The sequence below is a fragment of the Psittacula echo genome (genome assembly GCF_963264785.1).
Source record: "Psittacula echo genome assembly, chromosome: 1".
In the NCBI taxonomy this organism is placed as follows: Eukaryota; Metazoa; Chordata; class Aves; order Psittaciformes; family Psittacidae; genus Psittacula; species Psittacula echo.
Genome location: NC_137735.1, coordinates 43,849,931 through 43,874,791, shown reverse-complemented (window position 1 = coordinate 43,874,791; position 24,861 = coordinate 43,849,931). Strand labels below are relative to the sequence as shown.

Here is a 24,861-nt window from a genome sequence, read left to right as displayed (position 1 = left end):
ATCCCACATAAATCATAGCTGTGCAGTGTAAGAAATCATAATTTTCCACCTGTGGACTCTGCCAGCAAAATTAGATTTTTTTCAGAAAATCTCAGTGTGCTGTAGCTGGAATTTTTCATAGAAAAGTGTAGTGTCTCTGAAACTTCACTGTTCAGGAGGGAATTTCCACTCTGAGCAGTGGAGCCAACAAAGCGAGAAGCTTTACTGGAACAAGGTACATCCAGGTAAATTGGTGCCCTGGGTCTTAATCACCCCCACCACAGGTTAGAACCAGGTCAAATACTTGCATGAAAATCTTCAGTCATCACTGTTAGTTGGGGAAATGGTCAAAAATGCGAATAACATCTGGCCTAAAAAGGATTAATTCTGTTCTCCTTTGTGACTAACAGGAGAGATGTCTTAAAATGATGAGATGGATTGGCACGTCACTTCCACCTGGCAGCTCCCTGCGCTCCACTTGCACATGCGGTGATTCACCAGCAGTGGGTGGGGAATAATACAGAAGTGAGTGAAAAAAGATGGAACACACTCTTTAATCTTCCTCACCATCCTGACCTCATCTGTTGAAGACTAAGGTTAATTGTTCCCTGATCACCTACCCTAAAATGACCTAAGTTAAATAAGGAACCTAAGTGAACTTTCTGAAAGTTATCTTACAGCATGGTTGATCCATCTGTTGGGTAGAGTCTTTCAGAGGCTAATTATACTGACAGCTCTTCTGTGGTGCTTTGTTAATATCTACTGTCGAAGGAGTTTGCCTTGGCAAATGGAAAAGTCATTACATTTTCGTGTCAAATTCTGCCACTTGTGCTCCCAGAGACATGCATGTCACTCAGTTCTCCAGCAGCCCTGTAACTGGGCTATGATCAATGACTCTTCTTTCGCTGGGAGATAGCAGCTGGTGAAAACAGCAGAATGTACCTTTTCATGCTTTGTGCTATAACATACCCAACAATTTTTATGCTTTAAAATAGTGCTTACTTAAAAAAATGTCCCGACTTCCCACTGATAGCTCAGATAAAATTAAAACCACCCTTCAGATACTTGCCTCTGTAAGAAGTGAGTTACTCAGCTCAGAAGGGAAAACTGTTTGGGGGAAATCCATTACCTCCCACCTGTTCTAAAATAATGGTAAAAATTAAAGGGTTTTCGAGCAGCACCATAGCTCCGCTTCAGCCAAAGTGAGGGGAACTAGCTAGAGAGCTCTCAGGTCAGTGCCCTATGATTGCCCGGCAGTCCCCATTGTCCCGAGGCACACAGAGTGTTCCACCTTTGCAAAACGCCGTGTCCTGGATCCCAGGTGAGAAATCGAGCGCATCCGTAACTGGTGAGCGGGGGCTTTGTTTACAGCCCCACTCTATTTCCATGGAAACTCTTAAGTGTCTCAAAGCGCAGCGCTGGAGAACGGGCTTCAGATACCGCCCGAAGCAGCCGCCCGAAATGCACCCGCGCGGCGACTTCAGCAGCGACCGTGCCAGAGCCGGCAGCACCGGGAGGGGAGCGCCGGCGGCGGGCGAGTAGCGGCAGCGGTACCTCGTCCCGGGGCGCTGCTCTCGGCCGTAGCCGAGCCCCGCCGCAGCAGTAGCAGTCGCGTAAAATGCGCCTCCAGGCAGGCTGGGGAATGCGCTCTCCCCCTTTCTCCTGGAAAGCCGCGCTCTTCCCAAGAGGGCCTGAGCCGTGAGTGCCGCTGGGGCTACCCGCCTCGCCCCGCGCTACGCATCCGCGCTAAGCAGAGCGGGACTTTCCGCCTATCACCGCCGTGAAACCCCGAGACACTCGCAGCCGGGAGATGCGCACAGGTAATACTCCGCGGGGCGCAGAGCCGCCGAGCAGGGAGCTTCCATTTCGGGGCGGCGGAGCTAGTTTGCGCGGAGCAGCGCCTTGCCGGCGTGTGCGCGGAAATCGTCGGGGTGCGCTTCAGCCGCGGGAGGGTTTGGCCCCGTCCCATCCCCTCCGTCCTCGCCCAGGCCGCGGGCGCGGAAAGCCCAGGGCTCCGGGCTAAGGAAGGGTGCGGTCTCTCGAACGCAGGGTGGTGCGGAGTGCTCAATGCGAAGTGATTCCCCAGCCAGGTGCAGAAGGGTTAAAACAACAGTCTTTCCCATTTTGGTTTGGGATTTTGCCTTTGCAAGCCAGGAGCTGATCTGCTTTCCAGCATAAAATGTAGCGATGTATTTCAAGTTTTCTGCTCTGGCCAGCAAATCCCTCATTACATTGCATAACATTTCCTTGGAGCTGGAGACTATAAATTGTTCACAGCTCTAAAGACTAATTCTCCTGCTACACAGATTGAACTGTCTAGACTATACAGGGACCAAGCAGTCAGAGTTAACTTAATAAGTACTACTACTGTAGGATAAAAACCCTTATCCATGAATAAACCTTAATGTTAGTACCTCATCTAATAGAAGGAATATTTTCTAAAAGAACAATTGCCTTCAGAGGAGGATGATTGCCTACCTAACTTCTGTGTTCTTCAAATTTTACCTTTGTGTAGGTAAGGAAAGAGAAATATTTAGCCGAATCACTCTCCTAAATTATGATTTATGGATTTTGTATTTTAAATGATAGTTTTAAGTGAAATAATGAGTTTAATGATAAGATTTTAAAGCATATTTTAGGTTATGTGGTACCTCTTATTTGGCTAAACCTGAATAATGGTTTAAGCCATCCCTGTCACTCTCAGGCCTCAGATCAACTGCAGCTGAAAACTCCTCTGAAGCAAGACTTTGGTGAAAATAAGAATCACAGTAATCAGAGTTACACTGAGGTGTATCACGAATGTGATTTAAGGAGGTGTTACTTGAAATCTTTGAAGATCAAGGTACATCAGCTGTCATAAAATACATTTTACTGTAAAAGGTAACCACAAATGCTCATTGTATTTAATGTTAACTGCATTCATGTGGTTCTTACAGTAAACATTCAAATCTACCTGGGATCCTGCCACAAAACTGCAGTCCCTTGTGCCTTGTACAGCCTAGCTTTCTGTTTCAAGCATGCCACTGAAACTAAAAGAGACCTAAACAAACCTGCCTAAAGCTCACAGGGTGTGAGCTGATACAGATGTAGCTGAGCACAGTCTCAGGGAGTGTTCATAGGCCAGGGATACAGAAAAGGAACCTCTTTTGCTTGACTCGTTGATGTAGGAGATGGATGTGATCCAAGTTTAGGAGCTGACAGCTGGAAAATCTCCTTCAGGTTGATTGAATTTGATCTTGAAAGCAGGCACAAGAGCACCTTAGCATTGTGGTGCATCCAGGTTGAAACACACTTCAAATAGGAGAATGTTTTCAAATGAGGCTGTATTATTTCATTCTATTTCCCACAGTGGGATTTTCAGGAATCTTCATTTCCCTGGAAGCTATGACCACATGCTGCACTGAGATTGACCAAACAAGTGGGAGAGTGAGCTAATCCCCCAAAATAGAAGCAGCTGTTAAAACAAAGCAGGAAGATAAATACCAGTAAGTGCACGCAGCCCTGTGAAATCAGTGGTATGCTAATATTAATTTGGGGACTGAAGATCGATGATGCTGGAGAAACACTCATGTTTGCATCTTTACTGCCAGTGGCACTCAGGCTATGAGAGCAACTGGTTCCTTAGGAGAGGAAGCTCAGAGAGCAAGAGATCCACTTGATTTTTAAAATTTGGAGGGAAAAGTCTGCTTTCATTTCACACATCCAAAATGAAAATAAAATTATCTTGGGACATTTTGCAAAGGGAGCTTCTGTCAGCACAGCAGTTCTCTGTTGAAACCAGCAGATTAGAGTCTTCCTCCCTTCCTCTCCGTCTTTCAGCTGTGACTAGAGATGATGCAGAAGTGCCTGCATTGCACTGTACTCTTGGGGTGCCCCAAGTGTCCAGCCAGGGCCTAACCAGAGCATATTGAAGCTAATGTTCCAGTGCTCCTTCCTCATGTAAATCAGGACATGAGGTAGGGGAGATGGCACTTTCTCAGCTCTCACCCATGGCAGAAGGTGACCATAGCACAGGGGGGATGGAGCCAGAGAGCCCAGGCTGGACTTCAGAGGCATTCCTGGAAGCTTCTTTGATACTGATATGTCTCAACAGAATATATCTACTTTAGCTAAACCAGCATATTCACTTTTGGGGTTTTTTTTTTTTTTTTTTTTAAAGAATTTTTTAAGAATTTTCTTAAAGCCATGATGAACAAATCTACTGAAACCATACTGGAGGTGTAGAAATCCACAGAACCTGGCAACAATCTTTCAATTAATTTTTTAAGAACTCAGTAAACTTTCACTTAATAAACATGTTCCAGTATAATAACACATAAAATTTTGTTCCTTGGCCCTCTTAGCTTTACCTGTATGGAATATAAATTTCTAGAAAAGAAAATAATTACAGTGCATCTGACTTGAGAGTCTCTTCCTTTTCACTTTTACTCACCCAAAGCTGAAAGTGGTAATAGGAAATAACAGCAACACCAACAGATACTTTTCAATTCTCTTCATGGAATCCATTGATTAAAACTAAGCAAGGCTGGATGAAAATACACAGATTTCTCTTCAGACCATACAATGTAATTGAAATGGATTGGACTAACTAGATAGAGAGCCTTTCCTACCAGTAGGGATGACTGCTTTTTCTCCATGCACTGATAAACCTATGGCCTAAGATCAAACTTTCCAATGACAGACAGTATCGCAAAAATAATCTAACAAGGAAGCTGTAGTTTTCATGCATAGGTCAACAAAACTTTCACATATTTGTAGCTATTATTATAAATTAAGCATCAGTGTGCACTGGTGCTACTCAGTATGACCTTTGGACAGATATGACTATGTGTGGGAATTTAACTATTACAGTAGGTTGTGTAAATACCTGTAGATGCTGTAAAAGAAAACTTAATCTCCAGGTTTCTGAGAAAGAAACATCATCTGCAGTTTGTTTCTTCTTTACAGATTAGTCCTTCAATTTAGCATCAGTTAAAATAGAAGAGTACACAAAATGATTCCTCTTATCACAGTTACCTATGTAGGCACACATAATAAATGAAAAACTCATTCCTTCAGTCACGACCATTGTGAGAGTTTTTTGAGGGGGTTTTTTAATCACAAGATGGTACTAGATTTTCTTCCCCCTTTCTTGGTTGGTAACCAAGATTTGGACAGATCTAGCTCTTGAGTTAAGTTTTATTTCACTTTCTCAAATAACTCCTGATTATTTTCAAACCTGCTATCAGGCAATGGGATGCTCAACTAGCAATGCTCTCTTACTCTGTGCAAGATATAAAATGGAAAAGAAGAGTGTCCAAACAAAAAGAAAGTTGTCCAGAATTACACTAATGGCTTTTTCATTATTAACTCCTCAGTTATATGCAAAGGTTTTTCCTACGCATTTCTCAGCTAAGATGAATGTGGTAGTGAATAGATAACAGAATGCTCATCCTGAAAATATTTGGCAGATAATATTTGATATTGAAACATAATGTACAATTGAAATGGCTTTCATGAATCAAAAGAGAGTCTGCTGATTTCAGATGGATGCACACACTGAAATCTGCAAAAGCATCAGTCATAGCAAACCGCATTGTTCCTCTGTGCTGAACAAAGGGAAAAATGATGCATGTATGATGTAACAGGGACATAATTCCATAAGCCTGAGGTAAAAGAATGTATTTTATCTAGCGCAGTGGCCTGCTGTGGTTTTCTCAGGGAAAAAATTGTGTTGAGTCACATTTAGAGAACACAAAAACATTTCAGCTGATTTTGGAAGTCACTGTGATCTGCAGAGCATGCTGATTTCAGATGATTATTAGAAACTCAGAGAAATTAACATAGCTAAAAGACCATTTACTTATTTAGCTAATAGTTCTATAAAAAGAAGTCCACCAAAATGAAAACTTCTGATAATATAGAAATAGAGAGAATCTCACTTACAGAATCTCTAGTCCTCTCCTTTAAAGTTGGTGTAGAGCCAAGGGTAGTCTCAGATAATGTATTTTATCTATTATATAGTTTTCCACCATTTCATTAAAGACTGGGGAAAATAAAACAGAAATAATTTGCATTAATGCCACCCTGCTGTTATGAACACAATTGTAATATTTAGATTATCTAAATTCACATATCCAGTTCTTCTGTTTTAGCTATTGAAAACCACTGTAAGTCAGCATTGTGAGAAGTTGGCAAGGTTTAGTTCATTTCACCTCTTCTGAACACATTACTTGCAAGACACAAAAACTTTTTTTTTTTTTTTTTTTTTTTTTTTAAATAACTATTTCTAATCTTACCTGAGGGACCTTCCCATCAATGTCAGTGAATATTCTGAGGTGGATTTATGGTTTGAGCTTCCCTTTGGTATCCGACAATAGGAATGGACATGTTGTGATGTGAAGGAAGGAGCGCATCAGCACATGTAGGGGAAACCATGTAATATTATTGCACTTTCAAGATGTCAGCACAATACAGCTCACTGAGGATAGCTACATTCTTGAAGAGCCTTGCCTTTTTTAGTTGACAGGTTTAGCCTTCTGCTCAATTTCTGTGTGCGTTGGATTTGTCTAGATCTTCTTGTTTTGTCTTTACTAAGATTTCTAAACATTAAGCAATTTTGTACAGGACGTTGGCACTCTGAGGAAATTTTGACTTTGAAACCTTAGTACCTGCAGGTGCTTATGGTAAACTGGAGTTTAAACTGAATTCTCATCTTTCTGTTTCTTCTAAAACACAGATTAATACATGATGATTCTGTATACAGAATAAATTTGTGATAAGCTAGGTTTTAATGTGAGATGTTTCTGTGCTGAATAATTAGCAGTCCCCTGAATTTTCAAATGGCTACATGCGGTCTGCTTCCAGTTAACAGTCCTCTCTGTATTACGCCCAGTAACTTTGGATGTTTTGTAGGCAGTTTTTTCTTCTGCTTGAGCAACAGTTAAAATATGTTCAACACTTAATAGAAGATGGTTTGTATATGCAACACACTAGGAATTCCATCTTGGATCACTGACAGTGATCTCCTTATAAGCTGATCCTTTCTGAAAGCTCTCACCTATTTTGTGTTAGTTTTCTACTACCAAGGTTAAGAAATACTAGTGCAAATGTTAGTGTATGTCAAAATATCATATATTTTCAGGTGCTCTTGTTATGATTTCCTGTCATGTAATGATTAGGCACATGCCCAGATGGTGATTGTAATTTCCTTACTCATATCAATGAACTGTTATTCACATGAGTAATCTCATTGACTCTAAATGGATTGCTTTTCAGCTAACTGCTCCCTCACGGAAAGGCTGACAATATGGTCTATAGCAAACCATAGTTAAAAGCCAGCGTCATAATGCAGAACCTTAAATTGCCATTGTCCCATGTCAGAAGCAGCCAGGTAGGAGGCTTAGGTGTGCTAAATACCCCATGATAAAACCTACAAAACTAATTTGTGTTGACCTTAATTTGTGTAGGATCTGCCTTACAGTAGAACAGCATCACTAATTAATTTATTTGCATTAAGGTGGTACAAGGTAAATTTATCATCCTTTACATTCTGATAGCAGTATCATCATTCCCAGATGCTAATTAATGCCTTTCTCATTCTAAACAGGGCTGTAAAATGGATTTAGGATTGAAAGACCATAACAACAGGACACCTACCAAGAACACCTCTGCTATTACAAAGAATTTTTCTGCCTGGGAAGACTATAAGAGTAGTGTTGACGACATACAGTACTTTCTTATCGGGCTGTACACGCTTATAAGTCTGGCTGGCTTTATGGGAAATCTGCTTATTTTAACAGCTCTACTAAAGCGTAAGCAGAAGACAATAATAAATATTCTCATTGGTAACTTGGCCTTTTCTGACATCTTGGTTGTGCTGTTTTGTTCACCTTTCACACTGACATCCGTCTTGCTTGACCAATGGATGTTTGGCACTGTCATGTGCCATGTAATGCCTTTCCTCCAGTGCGCATCAGTTCTAGTTTCAACTTTGATGTTAATATCCATTGCTGCAGTCAGGTACCGTATGATAAAATATCCCCTTTCCAGCAATTTAACAGCAAAACAAGGCTATTTCTTAATAGCGACCATTTGGGCCTTCGGCTTTGCAATTTGCTCCCCTCTGCCAGTATTCCACAAAATTGTGGACCTCAGCAAAACTCTGAATTTAGATGCAATGGAGAACAGGCTTTTGTGTATTGAGTCATGGCCTTCCGACTCGTATAGAATTGCCTTTACCATAGCCTTATTGTTCATGCAGTACATACTGCCACTGGCATGTTTAACTGCTAGCCACACCAGTGTCTGCAGGAGCATAGGGTCCAGGCTGTCAAACAAGGAAAACAAGTTTGAAGAAAAGGAGATGATAAACCTGACTCTTCATCCCTCTAAGAGTACCAGCACACAGGTGCAGCCCTCTGGCCATTCTAGATGGAGATGTGCCTTTGGCAGAAAGCACCACAGAAGATACAGTAGAAAGCTTTCAAGTGTGATGCCAGCTATTTCAAGGCATCATCAGGATACTCGTTCCAGAGACATCCCAGAGAGCTCTGGCACAGAAAAAAGCCAGCTCTCTTCCTCTAGTAAATTCATTCCTGGGATACCTATCTGTTTTGAGATGAAACCAGAAGAAAATACAGAGATCCAGCACATGATTACGGTATCCCGATCCATTGTCAGAATTAAGACAAGATCTAGGAGAGTTTTTTGCAGATTGACAGTGCTAATCTTAGTTTTTGGTTTCAGTTGGATGCCTCTTCACCTTTTCCACATTGTGACGGATTTTAATGCCACTCTCATTTCTAACAGACATTTTAAATTAGTATATTGCATATGCCATTTGCTGGGTATGATGTCCTGCTGCTTGAATCCCATCCTGTACGGATTTCTTAACAACAGCATAAAGGCTGATTTAATGTCCCTTATTCCGTGCTGCCAAATACCATGATTTTATGTGCCCCAAGATAATATCAAACAAAGAAGTCTGGCTTTCAAGCCTATTGACGTGTGTAGCTGTAAAAGCTGTAGTAGTTTAGTTTAGTTTAGTTAGTCTGACATGGTTGTGATTAGTAGCATTTTGTGCCAAAGGATAGTTCTAAGGCTGCATGTATTTCTTGCATTGGGCAGAAATATATACATATAATATTCTTCTATCTGTTACACATAGGAAATCCTGCCAAGTGTACCAAAGCAGTGTACCATTTTCATTACCTGAAATATTGGCAATCTGTACTTTGGAATGATACAGAATATATAATGAGTAATAAATGTGAGACAGACAACTTGGACATATTAACTGTCATAAAACTATAATAAAATGCATACCATTTCCTAAATAACTGTTGGTGAGACTATTTCAGTGCCACTTTCACTGTTTTCTAAGATAATTAAACATCTGTTTCTGGATGTGATTAGAAAAATATTTTTCCTTAGCTCTTTGACTCATATTTTGTAGTATGTTTGCAAGATGCTTTGCTGCTTGTTCCCAGATTGCCTTATCCCTTGGAAAGTATTTGTGGGTAGCTGTTCTTGTCTACATTTTTTCCATCTCACTGTGTTTACCTGGAACAACCTATCTCTGATTTCCTTGGCCAATTTTTACTCTGGCTTGTCATTTTATGTAATTTCCAGCCGGGTCTGAACTTGTCTATAGTTATGTGTTTGTTCTTACAGCGATGACTCCCCTGAACATAAGTCATGCTTCTGATCAGAGTAAGCCTTCATTACGTAAGTGATAACGGAAAGAAAAAGAAAATTGAAAGACAGCAGGATTTTTTCTTTTCCATTGCTAAAAATCAAAAGCTTACTGCACTTCATTATAGCTGACCCACTTGCTTTGGAGTGCTGCAACAGCTTTCAAATAAACACATGCGTGTGCGTGTGTGTGCACAAACACATGCACACACACGTATGCTTTGTGCATCTGCGTCCCTTGTCTCCTTTTTGACTAGACCAGTACTTCTCCTTCCAAACTTAAATCACATTCCCTAAGGAAGTCATATTACTTTTCACAGTGCAAACGCAAAGGGTGTATGTATATACTATTCTCACCCTCTTTCCCTCCTTCCTCTCCTTTTCTCCTTTTCCCCTCCCCACCCCCGTTATTTTAACTTACTAACTCATCTCCACCCTCAGGATTCAGTAAATGTACAAAGCCTCTGCCCTCAGTTTTAAACTGTAAAATCTCTCCCTGGGTCTAGCTGATGATTATTTCCTTTTCTCCACTAATATTTCTAACCCGATAGTCTTTTTTACATAGCCTTTCCAAGCTAAGAAATGCAGTTATTATAAATGAGTGGATGAGAAGGCTCATTGTGCATTGTCTGCCTTGAGATACTTCCCTTCGAGTTAGACTCTAAAAGTGAAAGCAGTTCTTTTATTTTGAAGAATCATCAAATTATTTTTATTACAAAGTTACAATTCTGAGACCTTTTCTGCCCAAGCCATCATCTGCTAAGGAGTTATTACATACCAGTGGGTAATATCTTTGCTTCTATCATTAAGGTATTTCCCTGAAGTCTAGTTCCCAGTAACCCATTGTTCTTTGGTTTTGCTAGTGATATACTTTAATAGTTTCTTCCTGGGCACTGACTATTGCATTTTGCAGATTATTATCACCTAAAAACCTGCAGTATGTCATTTTATAGAGTACAAATGGTACAGAATATTGGAACAATAGATTTTAAAATAGCTTTTGAAAAGTTTTAAGTAGCTTAATTTAAAAGTATTTATGGCTAATCTTTGTAGATAAACTTAGGGGAAAAAAAATAACTAAATAAACAGCCAGAACGCAGTGATGTAGTTCTACAGATGTTACAGCATTTTCCCTGGTGAAGCCAGTAATAGTATTCCTACTCTTTACACTGATCAAAGCACAACAAATTATAATTTGCCAATAGGGAATTAAATCAAGACATCTACTGAACTTCTTCAGTCTTACGCCATCTAAATCTGTCATCTTCCCCTTTTTAAGATGATCAGTGGTAGGAAAATATGTATTTTCTTCTTATTTATAGACCAGTCATCGACATTATATTTTGACATCTCCAAAATGTCACTGTCCTTCCCCTGAAATGTTAAATAAAATAATTTTTCCATCTTCCACCTTCCTTCAACAGCCAGTACAGCTTGGTCCTAGTACCAGTAAGGAATAGATAAGAAGCAGACAGTAACAGCAGCAATTGAAATCAGGCAGCAGGCAATTCCCGAAAAAGTAACTTCAATGAGTGGGAGAGGAAACAACTGAGCCATCCACTAGACATTTTCCTAGTCTAGAAGATTAAAAAAAATAATACTCCAAACACAAGGATCCTTCCATCCCACACTTGCTGCGTTTGAGCTGCAGTAGATATTCCTATGGTCTTCATGCACAACAGTGTGTGACAGTGTGATGTTGTCTCCGTTATGTATGCCAGTATGTCTTGGGAAGATGAATCTCACCACAATATCCAATGATACTTTATCATTCTTATATGTACACAAGTATATGTACAGAAACAGATAGATACAAACATTTCCTAGAAAGCAAAGCACACTAAAATGGATTTTCAAAACGCACATTTAAGCAAGTCCTTAGGCCAGCTAAACTACTCTGGCTCAATTCCTTCTGTAATTAAAAATCTAAGTAAATGTGCAGGTAGGAGTTTTGTTTTGATAGTATCTGCTAATTGCAATCAGGAAATGCCAGCTGCAGAGACATCTATCTATCTGTTGGAGTTTGAAGAATGAAAGATTGTAATGGTACAGTGATTCCTCTCTATAAATAATAATAATAATATAATGAAATAAAAAAATAGCTGGTATTGGTCCCTTCTGTTTCAGCAAAGAAGAAACACATGCCCATTAAACGCTGGTGTGGCCAGATCACTCCTGAGCCAGCTAGGCCAGTGGGGCTGAGGATGTCAGAAGCTCATTATGGGCTGATACTGGAGTATATTTATTTAGGTTGTGGGGAAGAGGTTGGAGCCTCTGTGTTCTCCATAATGGCAGTCGTGGCTGAGACAGATGTGTATGGCTCCCATAGATCTAGTGAGCTGTAATCACAGCAGGCAGTGCAGAGTCCCTGCCTGGGCTTGGGCAGCCAGGGGCATCACCTCACAGGCAGATGTCTAATGGCTGGTGAGGGATAGTCAGCCCTGGGCAGGGCTGTGGGCACCAGAGAAAAGGTAGGGACACAGCAGGAGAGGAAAAACACAATTGCTGCTCTATTTGCTGGTGGTTGCAGCCTTTCCAGGCATACAGCCTTGTTCCTGGAGTGTGGAGGTTCTTGTGACAAAATATTTTCTTCTCAGCAGTGTGAACACCTGAAGAAAGTGAAGAGAAATATATCCACATTTGAAGTATGCGAGGAGCACAGTCAGGAAGAAGTGTTTGATCCTAACAATGCTGAGATAGGCTCCAGCTCTCCTGTTGAGAAGTATAGGCCAGGTGGCATGGAAAACTTCATTATTTAAAGATTATTAACAGATTAAAAGACCTTTCTGAAATCTACAAGGGTCTGTCAGCTTTCATTGCACTTTTTAGAAAAAATCAATAGCTTCCTCATGGTAGTCCCAATATCTGTTTGTAGCATACAAGATAAACAGTATTAAACGTCATAGTCTCCAGAAAGACATCCTTCATAAATACCACTGGGTCCAGGAATTTAGCCTTTGATTTTGATGAAAGCCAAATTATGCCTATACTATTTACAGTAAAAGTCCTAGCTAGAAAATATATTAGTACAATCTGGAACTGTCTTAGGGCAATGACAGGACTCTGATCCTAGACAAGTCTCTTTTTTCCGCCACATGCCTGGAATGATACTATAAAATCATGATCTCTGTGAAGCATCTTTATAAAAGACAGTTAGGTAAATTTCTGAACCGTTTTTGACCATGATATATGGTTTATAACCTCTGAGGTCAGGTTTCTTCTTCTTCCATTTCATGTAATTTTATATGCTGTTGAATCCAAACCCCTCTTTTTTTTCCAGGGCCTTTTGCATACAATATGTCATGAAGACTTCTGATGTTACTTGGTTTTGATCCAACAGTATATATTCTTATTGTAGGTATATTTAATTGGTTGAAAGTTGCCTTTCCACTGAAGGTAAGTAGAGCTATTGTTATTATACATATTCAGTTGAAGTGACTTTTGACAGGAAAAGAAATAAAAGACAGAAAGGGAAATAAAAGCATACCCACACTAGCAACAGCTAGCCACATTGTGCCAGTGACTAAGGAATGCATCAGAGACAGACCCTTTTCAAGCATCTGCCAGCGACAAGAGTTTGTGACAGTACCATTGAATGTTGCTAATCCAACATGTGACCAGGAAGACTATTGCAGATTTTTCAGTCTGAGGAAGTAACAGCTAATAAATGAGTATGGATACATGCGCTCTTACCCTCTCAAAATGTTCCTTTAAAGCAAAAGCATTTTCTTTCCGACCATTTTGATAAGGATAGCTTTGTCTGTGATCACTCAAAATGCATCATTCTGTGCCATTAAGACAATCTGTGTCATCATACTAGGCTATGATGCTGTCCAAACACCAGTGAGTCTTACCACAGTAGCTATTTTTAAATCCCTGCAAGCTCAGAGATACTTGCGACATCTGCTCTACTCCAAAGGTTACCATGATCACCTTGCCTCCTTATTAAATTTTGTTTCATTATATATAGTAAAAAAATTAAAAGCCTGATACAGCATGTCCTTGGCAAAAATAGTCTCATTGATTTCTGACAAAGACTTTGTCAAAATCCTGATTTCCTAAGAAATAATGTAACTGGAGAAAGGAAGTTGTGCTCACAGTGTTTTTCAAAAGGGCAACAGGTAGCATTGCTGTTATACAGTGTAACTGTACAAGTCAGACCTTTATTAATCTTGTTTGCTTTTGAAGACAAGATATTTCAAAATATTTGAAAGTTATGAAATTACTTCATTATGCACTAATATCACAAAATACTTTAAAAGAAAACATTGCCACAATCCAAATTCAGTTCTTTTGAACAAATACGAATGCTTCGTTTTGCCCTTGTAGTCACATTAAGATGATCCTTTTACTAATAAGGCTTAAAAATAGTCCTCTGGGAAATTATCAGAATAGTGATTTGACATTCAAGACTAAAGTAGATTGGCCCTGCTCTTACATCCTGTTGAACAAATGTTTGCTTTGTCTTAGCAGAAGGCTCATGTCTGTATTACCTGGATGCCACACTAATTGGACATTTTTGAGCATTTGAAACATTTATTACTGTTCCTGTGACCAAAATAATGTACAAAAGGATTTCAAAGGCATTTCTGGTGCAAAATTTCTCCAGAGGAGTATTTTGGTATTAAGCAAATAGTTGTTCATGTCTTCAGACTCAGTAGGAAACACAAAACCCATTTAATGACAGACCACAAGATCATTAATTATAATTTTAACTAGAAATCTGCATCTTTTTTAATGAAGAGAAAAATAGCTAAACAAGGAGATAAATAAGACCGTCCCTACTATGATTAGTCTTACTGCCTCTTTGTACCCAACATCCAGATTTACTTATGTTTAACAAGATGATAATCTTACTCTGTTTTCACTCCTAGTAATTCCCTTGGCTTTATGAGCCTCACCACCAAATTAAGGTTCATTTAGTATTCATACGGATTTTGGCTTCTTTGCCTCAGGATTAATATGCTGTGCAAGAGGTCAGAATAGAATCTAAATCTTTACTTTTGCTGGTTTTGAGGTTTTAGCACAACTGGAAATGTGCAAGCTATTTACTGCAGCAAAATTGAACTCATTTTTATGTAACTACTGGGACCCAGTCAGGCAAAAACCATTATGCACTTTTTAAGACTCCATGAGTTCCAACACACATCTCATAAAGGTAATTGTTTGAAGCCTTGATGATGCATTCTCTCAATTAATATCCTAGAGCATGAGAGCACATTTCAGAGAGCACAGACTCATCTGATCCTTACTGCAGATCATGATGGGTGAAATTCAGAACCTTGCTTCTACTGTAGAACCAAATTGCAATATGCTCTACTTGAGGCTGCTCCTTCAGATCACTTGGAGAATGAAGCTCATGCAAGGTGCAGTTAATCTCTTACTGGCTTTGTGTGAGTCCATTCTTCAGAAAAGCAGCTCCAAGGCCATTTATGTCAGGCAAATTACAGTTAGGTCCCAGGAGCTCTCAGGGGCACATAATACCAATCTCCCCCTTGCACATCATCACACCTGCAGTCAGCAGAGGCTCTCAAGTGCTATTCCTTTCATAGAAGAGGGGAGCTGGCTGAAAAAAGCAGTGAATGAGACTGCAAACTCTGTGGTACTTCTTTTCCCTCTTGATCTGAAAGAGTCTAAAATTGGAGACCTTCCAGAAACTTGTGGAAGACACCTGTGTGAGGCTTTTTGGAGAGGGAATAAGGAATCATTTCCCAGAGGTGAAGTGGAACGAAGAAATCTGTTAGTGCAGATGGGCTGATTAATTCAATATATCCAGGATTCTAGGGCCTTACTAATTGCATGACAAAACCTCTCACCCCGTAGATAGTTTGGTTCAAAGTTTTGTTTATTTTCTTTAGGACAAATTTATTTTAACTCACTGGATGTAGACTCTGTTATGTGCTCTGACCCAAGCTACTTCATATTGTAAGACGGTTCCAGCACTAATCTACCCTTTGCTGTTAAGGTAGTCCCTCCATTTTTATTGTTCCATTACATGCTACAATAGGTCTCATCCTGATGAAAGATTTTGCTGAATTACAACCATGAGAATGATTAAAGAGAATAACACTTAAAAAAAGGAGCACATCTGTCCAGATGACAGGTTGACTAGATCAAAGTATCCTGCAAAGCTGTGGGAACACTGTGGCATATTCCACTGACACTTGTTCAAATATGTGAAAGGTAGAGGTTTCTTTTCCACAATTCGGTAGCTGTTTTTGGCAGTTGCTTTTGCTGACATAGAACTTCATACTTTCCTGTTAATTATGAATATCTATAAAAGACATGCCTATACTAAGAATTTTATGACCTCTCCATAAAACACCCAAACCAAGCTAGAAAAAGCTTCCATTCAAAGAACACACCGTAAATTAATAATGGTTTATTTCCTTTGCTTATAGTACTGACAGCATGCACTATAATAAACCGACTTTTACTTTCCATGCATGAATTTCATGGGATAATGCTTACAGTACACTGTAAGCAGAACTAAACCTCTAATTTAACAATGATAAACAAGAACCAAAAATCAGAATTCATTTAGGCATAATTAGTAATACAAATAACCCTGCTTTCTTTTGTTTGAAGCAGAAATGAAGACAGCATCTGTTACACTACTTATGCAACAGCATTCATATAAAGATCTTACTGCATTTATTTTTAAGAAATCAGAGATATAGTAAGAGGTGATACAACCAGGCTGATCCTGTGTTTGTATCATGATACAAATTTGTCCTTCATGATACATAAGGTTATTTGGAGGACAACAGAAAGTCATAAACAATATGGAAAAAAAAACCCAAACAAAAAACCTGCTTCCTGTTAAGCATTAATTTCTATTCACTTACTAGTGAACATATAATATTAAGCACCCAAAAATGAAAGGATTTCATCAGTCTCTGGAATTTCCCTGACAAAGCCAAGCACAGTAGTATTAATCTGCACGGTGGTGGTGCTGCTGTTTGCAAAGTTGATTTCTATAATATCATTTAAATGATTTGTAACAACATTTAACAGCAGCCTTATAGTTGCAAAAAAATCAAGCCAAGTTGCAACAGCATCCTTATTTTTCACTTTTTTTAAAGCATTTAAGTAAAATCAGGTTTATTTTTTACATGTATGGTACCTATGGCACACTGGTGAACATAATTTGGTTTGAGTAGCTCTTGCATGAATTTTTCTGTAGCTTCACTGCTGGGTCTTCAAGCTCCCAAATTCAGCAATATCAGAAGACTGCGGGAGCCCTCTCCTGGTGAACGCAGTTTATCTCCTTCCGGCTGCTGTTTCCCGATCTGAGATTGTGATAGACGCTCCAGCTGTAAAAAAGGATAGATAGTGTTTAGAGCTTTTAATGTTATTTCCCCCATGAATGTACTCTTAAGAATTTTTTAAAAAAATATTAATACTTTCCTTAAGTTAAAAAAAACCACCACCAACAACAAAAATACCAAAGCAAGACAGAGGATCTGTTTTCCAAATACCTTACAAAGTGAAGCAGAAAGGCAAGGAAAATACTTCTTAAAACCCTGGTATCTGCCAATAAATGCAAGCTTCAAAATATTCTCAGACCGGTGCAAATTTTGCATGGTTGAAATTTACATCCCTTTGGCACTGGAACATTGCAGTGTTTTAAATAAAGCTGCTTTGAAGATTTGTCCTTTTAGTGGCAGGTATTGAGAAAGGTTGTATGCACAAAGACATTCACCAGGCAGGAAATGAATAAACAGGTGCAGTCTGAAGATCCCATCACATGTAAAGGATGCCTTGGGATCTGCAGTGGATCTGGGCAGTGAAGAGGAAGGCTCTCAGCAGAAGCACATTTTTTTCCTGTGTAACCAAGAAGAGGCAGAATGTGCTGGGTGCACAGGTTTTTCTTTAATGCCAACAAAGCTTAATCCTTTTCTACACATTCCTCTTCACTGCTAGTGCGTGTATGATGTAGACTGCCCTCATTATCCACAAAGGGGGCAGGAAGAGAGTATATTAAACACAATTTATTTTCCCGTCATCTACCTTTCATCAACTGTTGCTATTATAAAAGTATGCACTTTTCTTAATATGTATACTTGTAATATATATTTGGCATATTCTCCTGCTCTGCTCTCCCCTTTCTCAGTAGTAAGAATTTGACTTAGGTTCAAACACTGAACTGAACTTTCACTTGCCTTAGTTGTCCTGCCTACCTTCATATATAAGATAGTTCGATTTACTGTATTAACTTTAAGGATTCTGTGTCTCTCTATTCCATCAATTTTAAGTGTCTGAAAACATTAATTTTTAAGTTCAAATTATACTGAGTTGATAAACTACCAAATGTGCCTGTTCAGCTTAGTTACTAGATAGCATCTCAGTTCAGAAGCAGAGGAAGTTTAAAAGAAGTCAACTAGATACGAATACATATATGCCTAAAGCTAAGTTACTAGTTTGAGAGCTTCAAGATATAGAGAAGCAACCAATACCCTTCAATTTCAGTGGAAAATAAGCATTAGGGTAGTGATCCCACATCTTGGGGAGCAGGGGCCTCACTACAGCACAGTTTCCCAAGTGTTTCTCTGGGAAGTGATGCTAGCCCAGGTAGCCTAAAATGAGCTCACTGTTCATTTGCATCAAATGAATCTCAGCTTTACCCAGGTTAAGAGCACCACCACTTTGAAGATGGTTCTTTTTAGAGAGGTTTATAGGTTTGTTTTTCTGTGCAGTAGCTCAAATTGTGTTGGCTTATCTGAAGGGTCTGCATGGAGATAGCAGAGGCTGGCTGTGTAGCAACTGCCAGGGGAAGAAATGTTCAGGAAACAAGGACTTTAGTAAACATCTTTGCTCTTAATGTTGACATGTGATTAATGAAGATGGTGTTTGTTGTCACTTTAGAGAATCACAAAAGCTACATACAACTGAAACTATTACTCAGTGGATAACTTTTACAATACACAATTTGAGATCAGTTAGAAAAACAAGTGTTTCACAATATAAGGTTTTTCTAACTGAAAAGGAAAGGCCTAATTTGCAGCCAGAATACAATTGCTTTCCACAGAAAGAAGGAAAACATGAGCAGAGAATTAATACTTTGAAAAACTTTTCATGAGTTAAGACAAGAGCTCCCAGTTCAGCTTGCACCAGCACGGCTATCTCTTGAAAAGTTCAAGAAAGCTGAAATACAATGAGGCCTCCTTGTTAAAAATGAAATGTTTTTATATAAATATCTAGCTTCAATCCCATCTCAGATGATCTAATACAAGTTCTTACCTCTCCTTTTTTTATAACAGCAAAGCACATCAACAATGCTATTTCCAGCTTCAATTATACCAGCGAGAATCCAGTATACCAAGGAGGTATAGAGGCCAACTGGGAGAAATAATATTTGAAGGCAGAGTAGTGCTAGCCAAGTTGATCTCAAGGCTGTTATGGCTGAAATGCACTGTAGTGATTCAAAGTGACAGCTAGGAAAATACTTCTGCATGAAACAGACTTTAAGACTTTTTTGTTTGTTTGTTTCATTCCTCAGTGCCTTTTTTTTTTTTTTCCCTTTATTTTACCCCAGTCTTTTGCTTAAATAAAATAAACAAATGTATTTTTAGCTTTCAAGTCAGATGGATTAAAGGCAAGTTCAAATGACACCAGCAGGTAGAGGGCTCATTTCTTGTCTAGAAATTACTAATTGCAGTGGAATGATATGCAAATCAAACCACCTCAGAGCATTGTGAGTTTGGAAACTGGGACATGTATCCTGCAAAGCTGAAACGATTGGCTTGAGGACTTGTATCACTAGCTGAGTGAGTCCAAGAACTTTCAGGCAGCCATGGTCCAGCATTGTGGTATCAAAGAAGTAACTGGTAGACCACTGATAATATTGAATAATTGGTCAATTATCACAGGAGCCCTGCGTATCCTAAATTAACAGACCTAAATTAGAGCAAGTTTTCAGCAGCTGAGACGCCAGCATGATCAAAAACAAAACAAAACATAGAAAAGCCTTAAAAAGAGAACATGTTTCTTGCTCACCTCCACTCAAGAGGTGGGAAGAAAGCTGCTGGATCCCATTCTGAGGAGGGTTCTTTTGGCTTCTGCTTGCTCCTTGGGGCTATGCAGATAAAGCAGGGTGTGCATGTTAACTTCTAATTTTACCTTGAGGACCTGAAGAAAATAAATATAGCTGTAGAAACTTTCCCTTCTCCCTGTTTCTCTCTGTTGTTATATACATCTAAGATGAAATACCAGGAAGCACTTCCCAAGTCTGTGGGTGCCTTCTTGTCACCTCCGCATTCGAGGCTGAAGCAAGAACCAGGCGCACAAGGTGATCCAGAATAACAGGAGAACAAGACACAAGATATGATTCCTCAGATACCTACTGCACCATTTCTAAGTACAGCCAAGAATGCTAGCTCTAATCTAGCGATAAAAGGCTTATTCTTTTGAGTTTATCAGTGGAAGCACCACTTCACCTAGGCAGCAGATTTAAAAATTTAACAAACACCAACAAAAGAACCCCACCACATAGACACAAAACTAATGACTGCTGAGGTGTGTAATTTTAGAAGGGATTAGACAAGATGATTATTTAATTTAATCAGTTAAGGTGTGGCAGATAATCTAAGCATCATGCAGTCTTTTAAATAAATGGTATGCTTTCATCTGTAATTGTATGTGTGATACTGATCATCTGTATCTAAATAGAAAAGAACAGAAGATAATCAAAGAATCAGATGATCTCCAGCTGACAAATACATTACTAGCGAAAAGATGAGTGGATGAACCTCATAAAAAGGCAGCTTTGATTAAAAGATAATAGAAGCCCCAATTAATCCCCCATATGATACATATAGAAATGGGCTCTCGGACTGAAACTGCAGATTGCAGAAAGACACTATTAACACAATGCATAATTAATATGTAAATTTGTAGTCAAAGGTATTGGAAAGGTCAGTCTTCACAAACTGTATCAGTTGACAACAACATAAGCAGCACTTTGACAGAAACATCCTTCTACACCTGCTAAATGATAAAAGGTATTAATCGCTATAAATCTTTTTTTAAAAACAGATGTATAATCGAATACTTTCTGAGTGCCACTTGCGAGGCTCTGAGCCCCACCAGTCCCTGGCCTATCCATCTAGCCTACAACATTCCATCCCAAAAGTTGAAGTTTTAAGTCAACATGCTAAAAAAAACCCCAACAAAACCAAAACAGCCAAACAAAATAATCCTCGGATAATGAAAAAAACCATCTGTAGTTCTTTCTGATATAATGCTTACCGAAAACTAACAACAAATAATCAAAAGAAAATCCGTAATGATGATAATGAATTATTTCTGCATGCATTTACAGTTCAGTTTCTCTGAACCAATTCACTTAAGATAACAATTATGCAGATACTACAGTAAACAAACAGATATGCTGCTCGTGATACCTAATTAACAAGACCTGCTAGTTTAGCCCGAGGTTTAAAATGTAACATATTAGAACCAAAATAATTCTAGCTCCAGAGTAAAACAAGGCACAAAGATATGTCATGAACAGTTTGTCTTGTAAAAACCAGTATAACTGGATGACATTGCAATCATAGAATCATAGAACAGTTAGGGTTGGAAAGGACCTAAAGATCATCTAGTTCCAACCCCCCTGCCATGGGCAGGGACACCTCACACTAAACCATGCCACCCAAGGCCTCATCCAACCTGGCCTTGAACACTGCCAACGATGGAGCATTCACAACCTCCCTGGGCAACCCATTCCAGTGCCTCACCACCCTAACAGTAAAGAATTTCTTCCTTAGATCCAACCTAAACTTCCCCTGTTTAAGTTTGAACCCATTACCCCTTGTCCTGTCACTACAGTCCCTGATGAAGAGTCCCTCCCCAGCACCCTTGTAGGCCCCCTTCAGATACTGGAAGGCTGCTATGAGGTCTCCATGCAGCCTTCTCTTCTCCAGGCTGAACAGCCCCAACTTTCTCAGCCTGTCTCCATACGGGAGGTGCTGCAGTCCCCTGACCATCCTCGTGGCCCTCCTCTGGACTTGTTCCAACAGTTCCATGTCCTTTTTATGTTGAGGACACCAGAACTGCACACAATACTCCAAGTGAGGTCTCACAAGAGCAGAGGGGCAGGATCACCTCCCTTGGCCTGCTGGTCACGCTCCTTTTGATGCAGCCCAGGATGTAGTTGGCTTTCTGGGCTGCGAGCGCACACTGAAGCCAGCTCATGTTCATTTTCTCATCGACCAACACCCCCAAGTCCTTCTCTGCAGGGCTGCTCTGAATGTCTTCTTTGCCCAACCTGTAGCCATGCCTGGGATTGCTCTGACCCAGGTGTAGGACCTTGCACTTGGCATGCTAAAAGAAATTTAGTAAAATATCCTCAAATTTATCATGAGGATAGTTCTGAATTAGATTGAGGTATTATCCTGTTAATTAAAAAAAATGAAGTTTAATGTTCAGTAATTCTATATTAACAAGAACTAGCCACTATGGTCCAGACTGTCAAATAGCAGTAACATGAACAGCTCCCTTGGATGTTTTTTAAGAAGTTTGAGATCTGTCACTACTGCTAAATATCTTGAATAACTTAAAGCTACATGATAGTGGAGAGGAAAAAAAACACCTTACCAAAGATCCACCTAAAAACATGTTTGTGAAACTTCACACAACAGCGATCAAGTGTGTATGAGTAAAGACAGCTCAATTTTCACACAAAAATTGCTTCATTACAGAAGAACCATAGCACAAACAGAAAAAAAAAACAGTTTCCCAAAGACTGAGCCTCATTCAGTAGAGGCATTTTTCTTCATATCAAGACTTTCACTTCCTAATCAACAGACATTTCAGGTTAGTTTTTCCAATTATAGTACTCCCGTGAGAAGGATCAAGTAATATCAAAGACAGCTTCAGCCTGTCTTCCCATTTTCCTCACTGAAGTATATCCACTTGGTTAGCAATACATCATCAACAGAGCATCAAGGACCAAACAGAGGCAAGTCATAGTGGGCAGGAAAGTGCCATTTACTTAAAGGAGTTATGGTGACAGTTATTCCTCGGTAATGCAAGGAAGCCCTAAAGCTCTCCTGCCTCCCTGCACTCATCAGCATTCTGCACTGCTAACACTGACCCGGCTGCCCAGCCTCCTCTTTCCTTCCTTCACGTCCCTGAGCATTCAGGTTGCATGCAGAAATGCTACCGCCCTCTCGTGTTCCAAATCTCCTAGAGCCCATTTTAAAATCCACTTTATTTTGGATTTGCAGGCTTCCACTCTGTGAAAGCTGAAAAGAATTTTTGCTGGATTCTAAAGTTGCTTAAAATCTGTTAGATATTAATTCATAAAAATTGTAGCCCTAAGGGTAATATGCTGGTTATAGCATTCATTAAAGCTTTTCTTTTCAAGAGACCGTTTTTGCCATGTTCTTAGGTAGCACTTCAATTTTTCTGTTGCAATAGTGGATGGCATTAGCTGTTGATAAATGGGTTATTATTTGAAGGGTCAGATGAACAGAAAGAACAGTTTTATAATGAAAGCAGCAAAATGCCCACAAAGTATAAAACTGCTTTTCAAGACATTAGACTTTATAAAGTAAACCAATTCCTCTTGATAGAAATTGTCCCATTTAGGAATATAATTTCTTTGGAAAGTCTGAAAAGGAAAACATTGTGATCTGTCAAGTATGGTAAAACCAAAACCTTCACAAATATCCGTACTTTTGCACTATAAAGTTTAAAAAGAAGGCAGAAGATGCAAAACCAGTGAATTGCTAGGCAATTATAATAACTGCATGACATTGTGTGAAACATTGTGGAAAATACCCTCTGAGAAGATAATTTTATGTTTTCTATTTGGAGTAAAACAGAGACTTTATGCTGATTTTAATACCAGCAGGAACTCCTAAAATCATACTCATAAGTTGTCTCAGCAAGATTTTGTTTAACAAACAGCAAAATCTGACCAACTTTCTCCTCCAAATAGTGCAAAACTCTCCTCTTTTAAGTTAGTTAGACTGGGGTTTTTAAAGGGTATTTCTAGGTCATAAAAATAAGCTTTTGTCCATCTCCTCCTGACAGCATGCTTGCAGAGAGAGATATCACCACCTTGTTTGCTACGATAGTTCTCACAACCGTCTTCTAGAGAGTATTACCCTTTGTAGACATACTTTTTTCTGTAATATATGCAAAATATTACAATCACTGCAACGGTGGGACCAAAACTATTTCTATTTAGCAAGTGCTAGGTTAGGAGTAGTTGACTGAGAATTAAATTTGGATCAAGTTGAATGCCTGACAACTACAACTAGTTGTATGAAATCTGTGGTGAAGTAATAGTTCTCCACTATTGTCCAAAATTTCCTGGTAACAGTAAAATAAATTCGGATACCTCTTCTCTGCGCTTTCTTTTCACTTAAGAAGCATCTTGAACACAATGCTAATAAGCAATTGCTCTGACTTTTTCCAGTAGTGACCCATGGTGAACTTGCACATCAGCTGGTTGATGACATGATAAATGTACCTATGCTGAAGTACCAAGAAATGTTCTGGGTTAATGTACACTGTGACCGGGAGACCACTGCACATCAATCAACGTGGCACATCTGACAGCCTGAGCAGGCACAGCTGCACAAATGCCTTGGCTTCAGGATGAACCTAGGCAGCTCATTGTAACAGAGGAACCTGCAGGCAGCTTCCACTCCATGCTGGTGGCTATGCCTTTAGGTGAAATTCCAACAAAAAGTTCTCATATGGACATCCTTTACAAACAGAGTGGTTTTCTTGTAAGGGAATTTTATACTACCTTGAATGACCAAAGGAGAGAGCTTCTCTCCATGGACAAGATCTGCTCTGTGAAGTATCCCATGAGAAAATCCATCTGGGCTCTGTCTGATGTGGCACAAACACAGGATGCCCAGCATTAAAAGGGACATAAGATTTACTCACTATCTATATTCCTCTTCTTATTTTGTCTTATTAAGACATTTATCTTATTAAGCTATTTGTTGTAACTGAAAAAGAAGGGAGATTAAATTCTAGATGCATGCAGCAGGATGTAACACTGAAGCATAAGTAAGCAAAGGAACACTCCTTTTAAACACACTCTAATTCTATTGTGTTGGGTTTTTTTAAAGATCATTATAGACAAGAATGGCAGGTTAATTATCTTCTAGATTCCATGTGGTGCCATGCAGTAAAACTGTATCTTCCTACTCCAGCACTGTTGTGCTATAAACTAATTGA

At 39.3% G+C, this 24,861-nt stretch overlaps 1 protein-coding gene across 1 annotated transcript; it reads left to right on the top strand.

Annotated features, from left to right (window-relative positions):
• Positions 1-7,576: 7,576 nt before the first annotated feature.
• On the top strand, positions 7,577-8,908 carry NPY5R (neuropeptide Y receptor Y5; the record flags this gene model as incomplete). The annotated part of the gene is made up of 1 exon (XM_080630668.1): positions 7,577-8,908. The coding sequence occupies one exon, from the start codon at positions 7,577-7,579 to the stop codon at positions 8,906-8,908; it is 1,332 nt and encodes a 443-aa protein (XP_080486794.1).
• Positions 8,909-24,861: the final 15,953 nt, after the last annotated feature.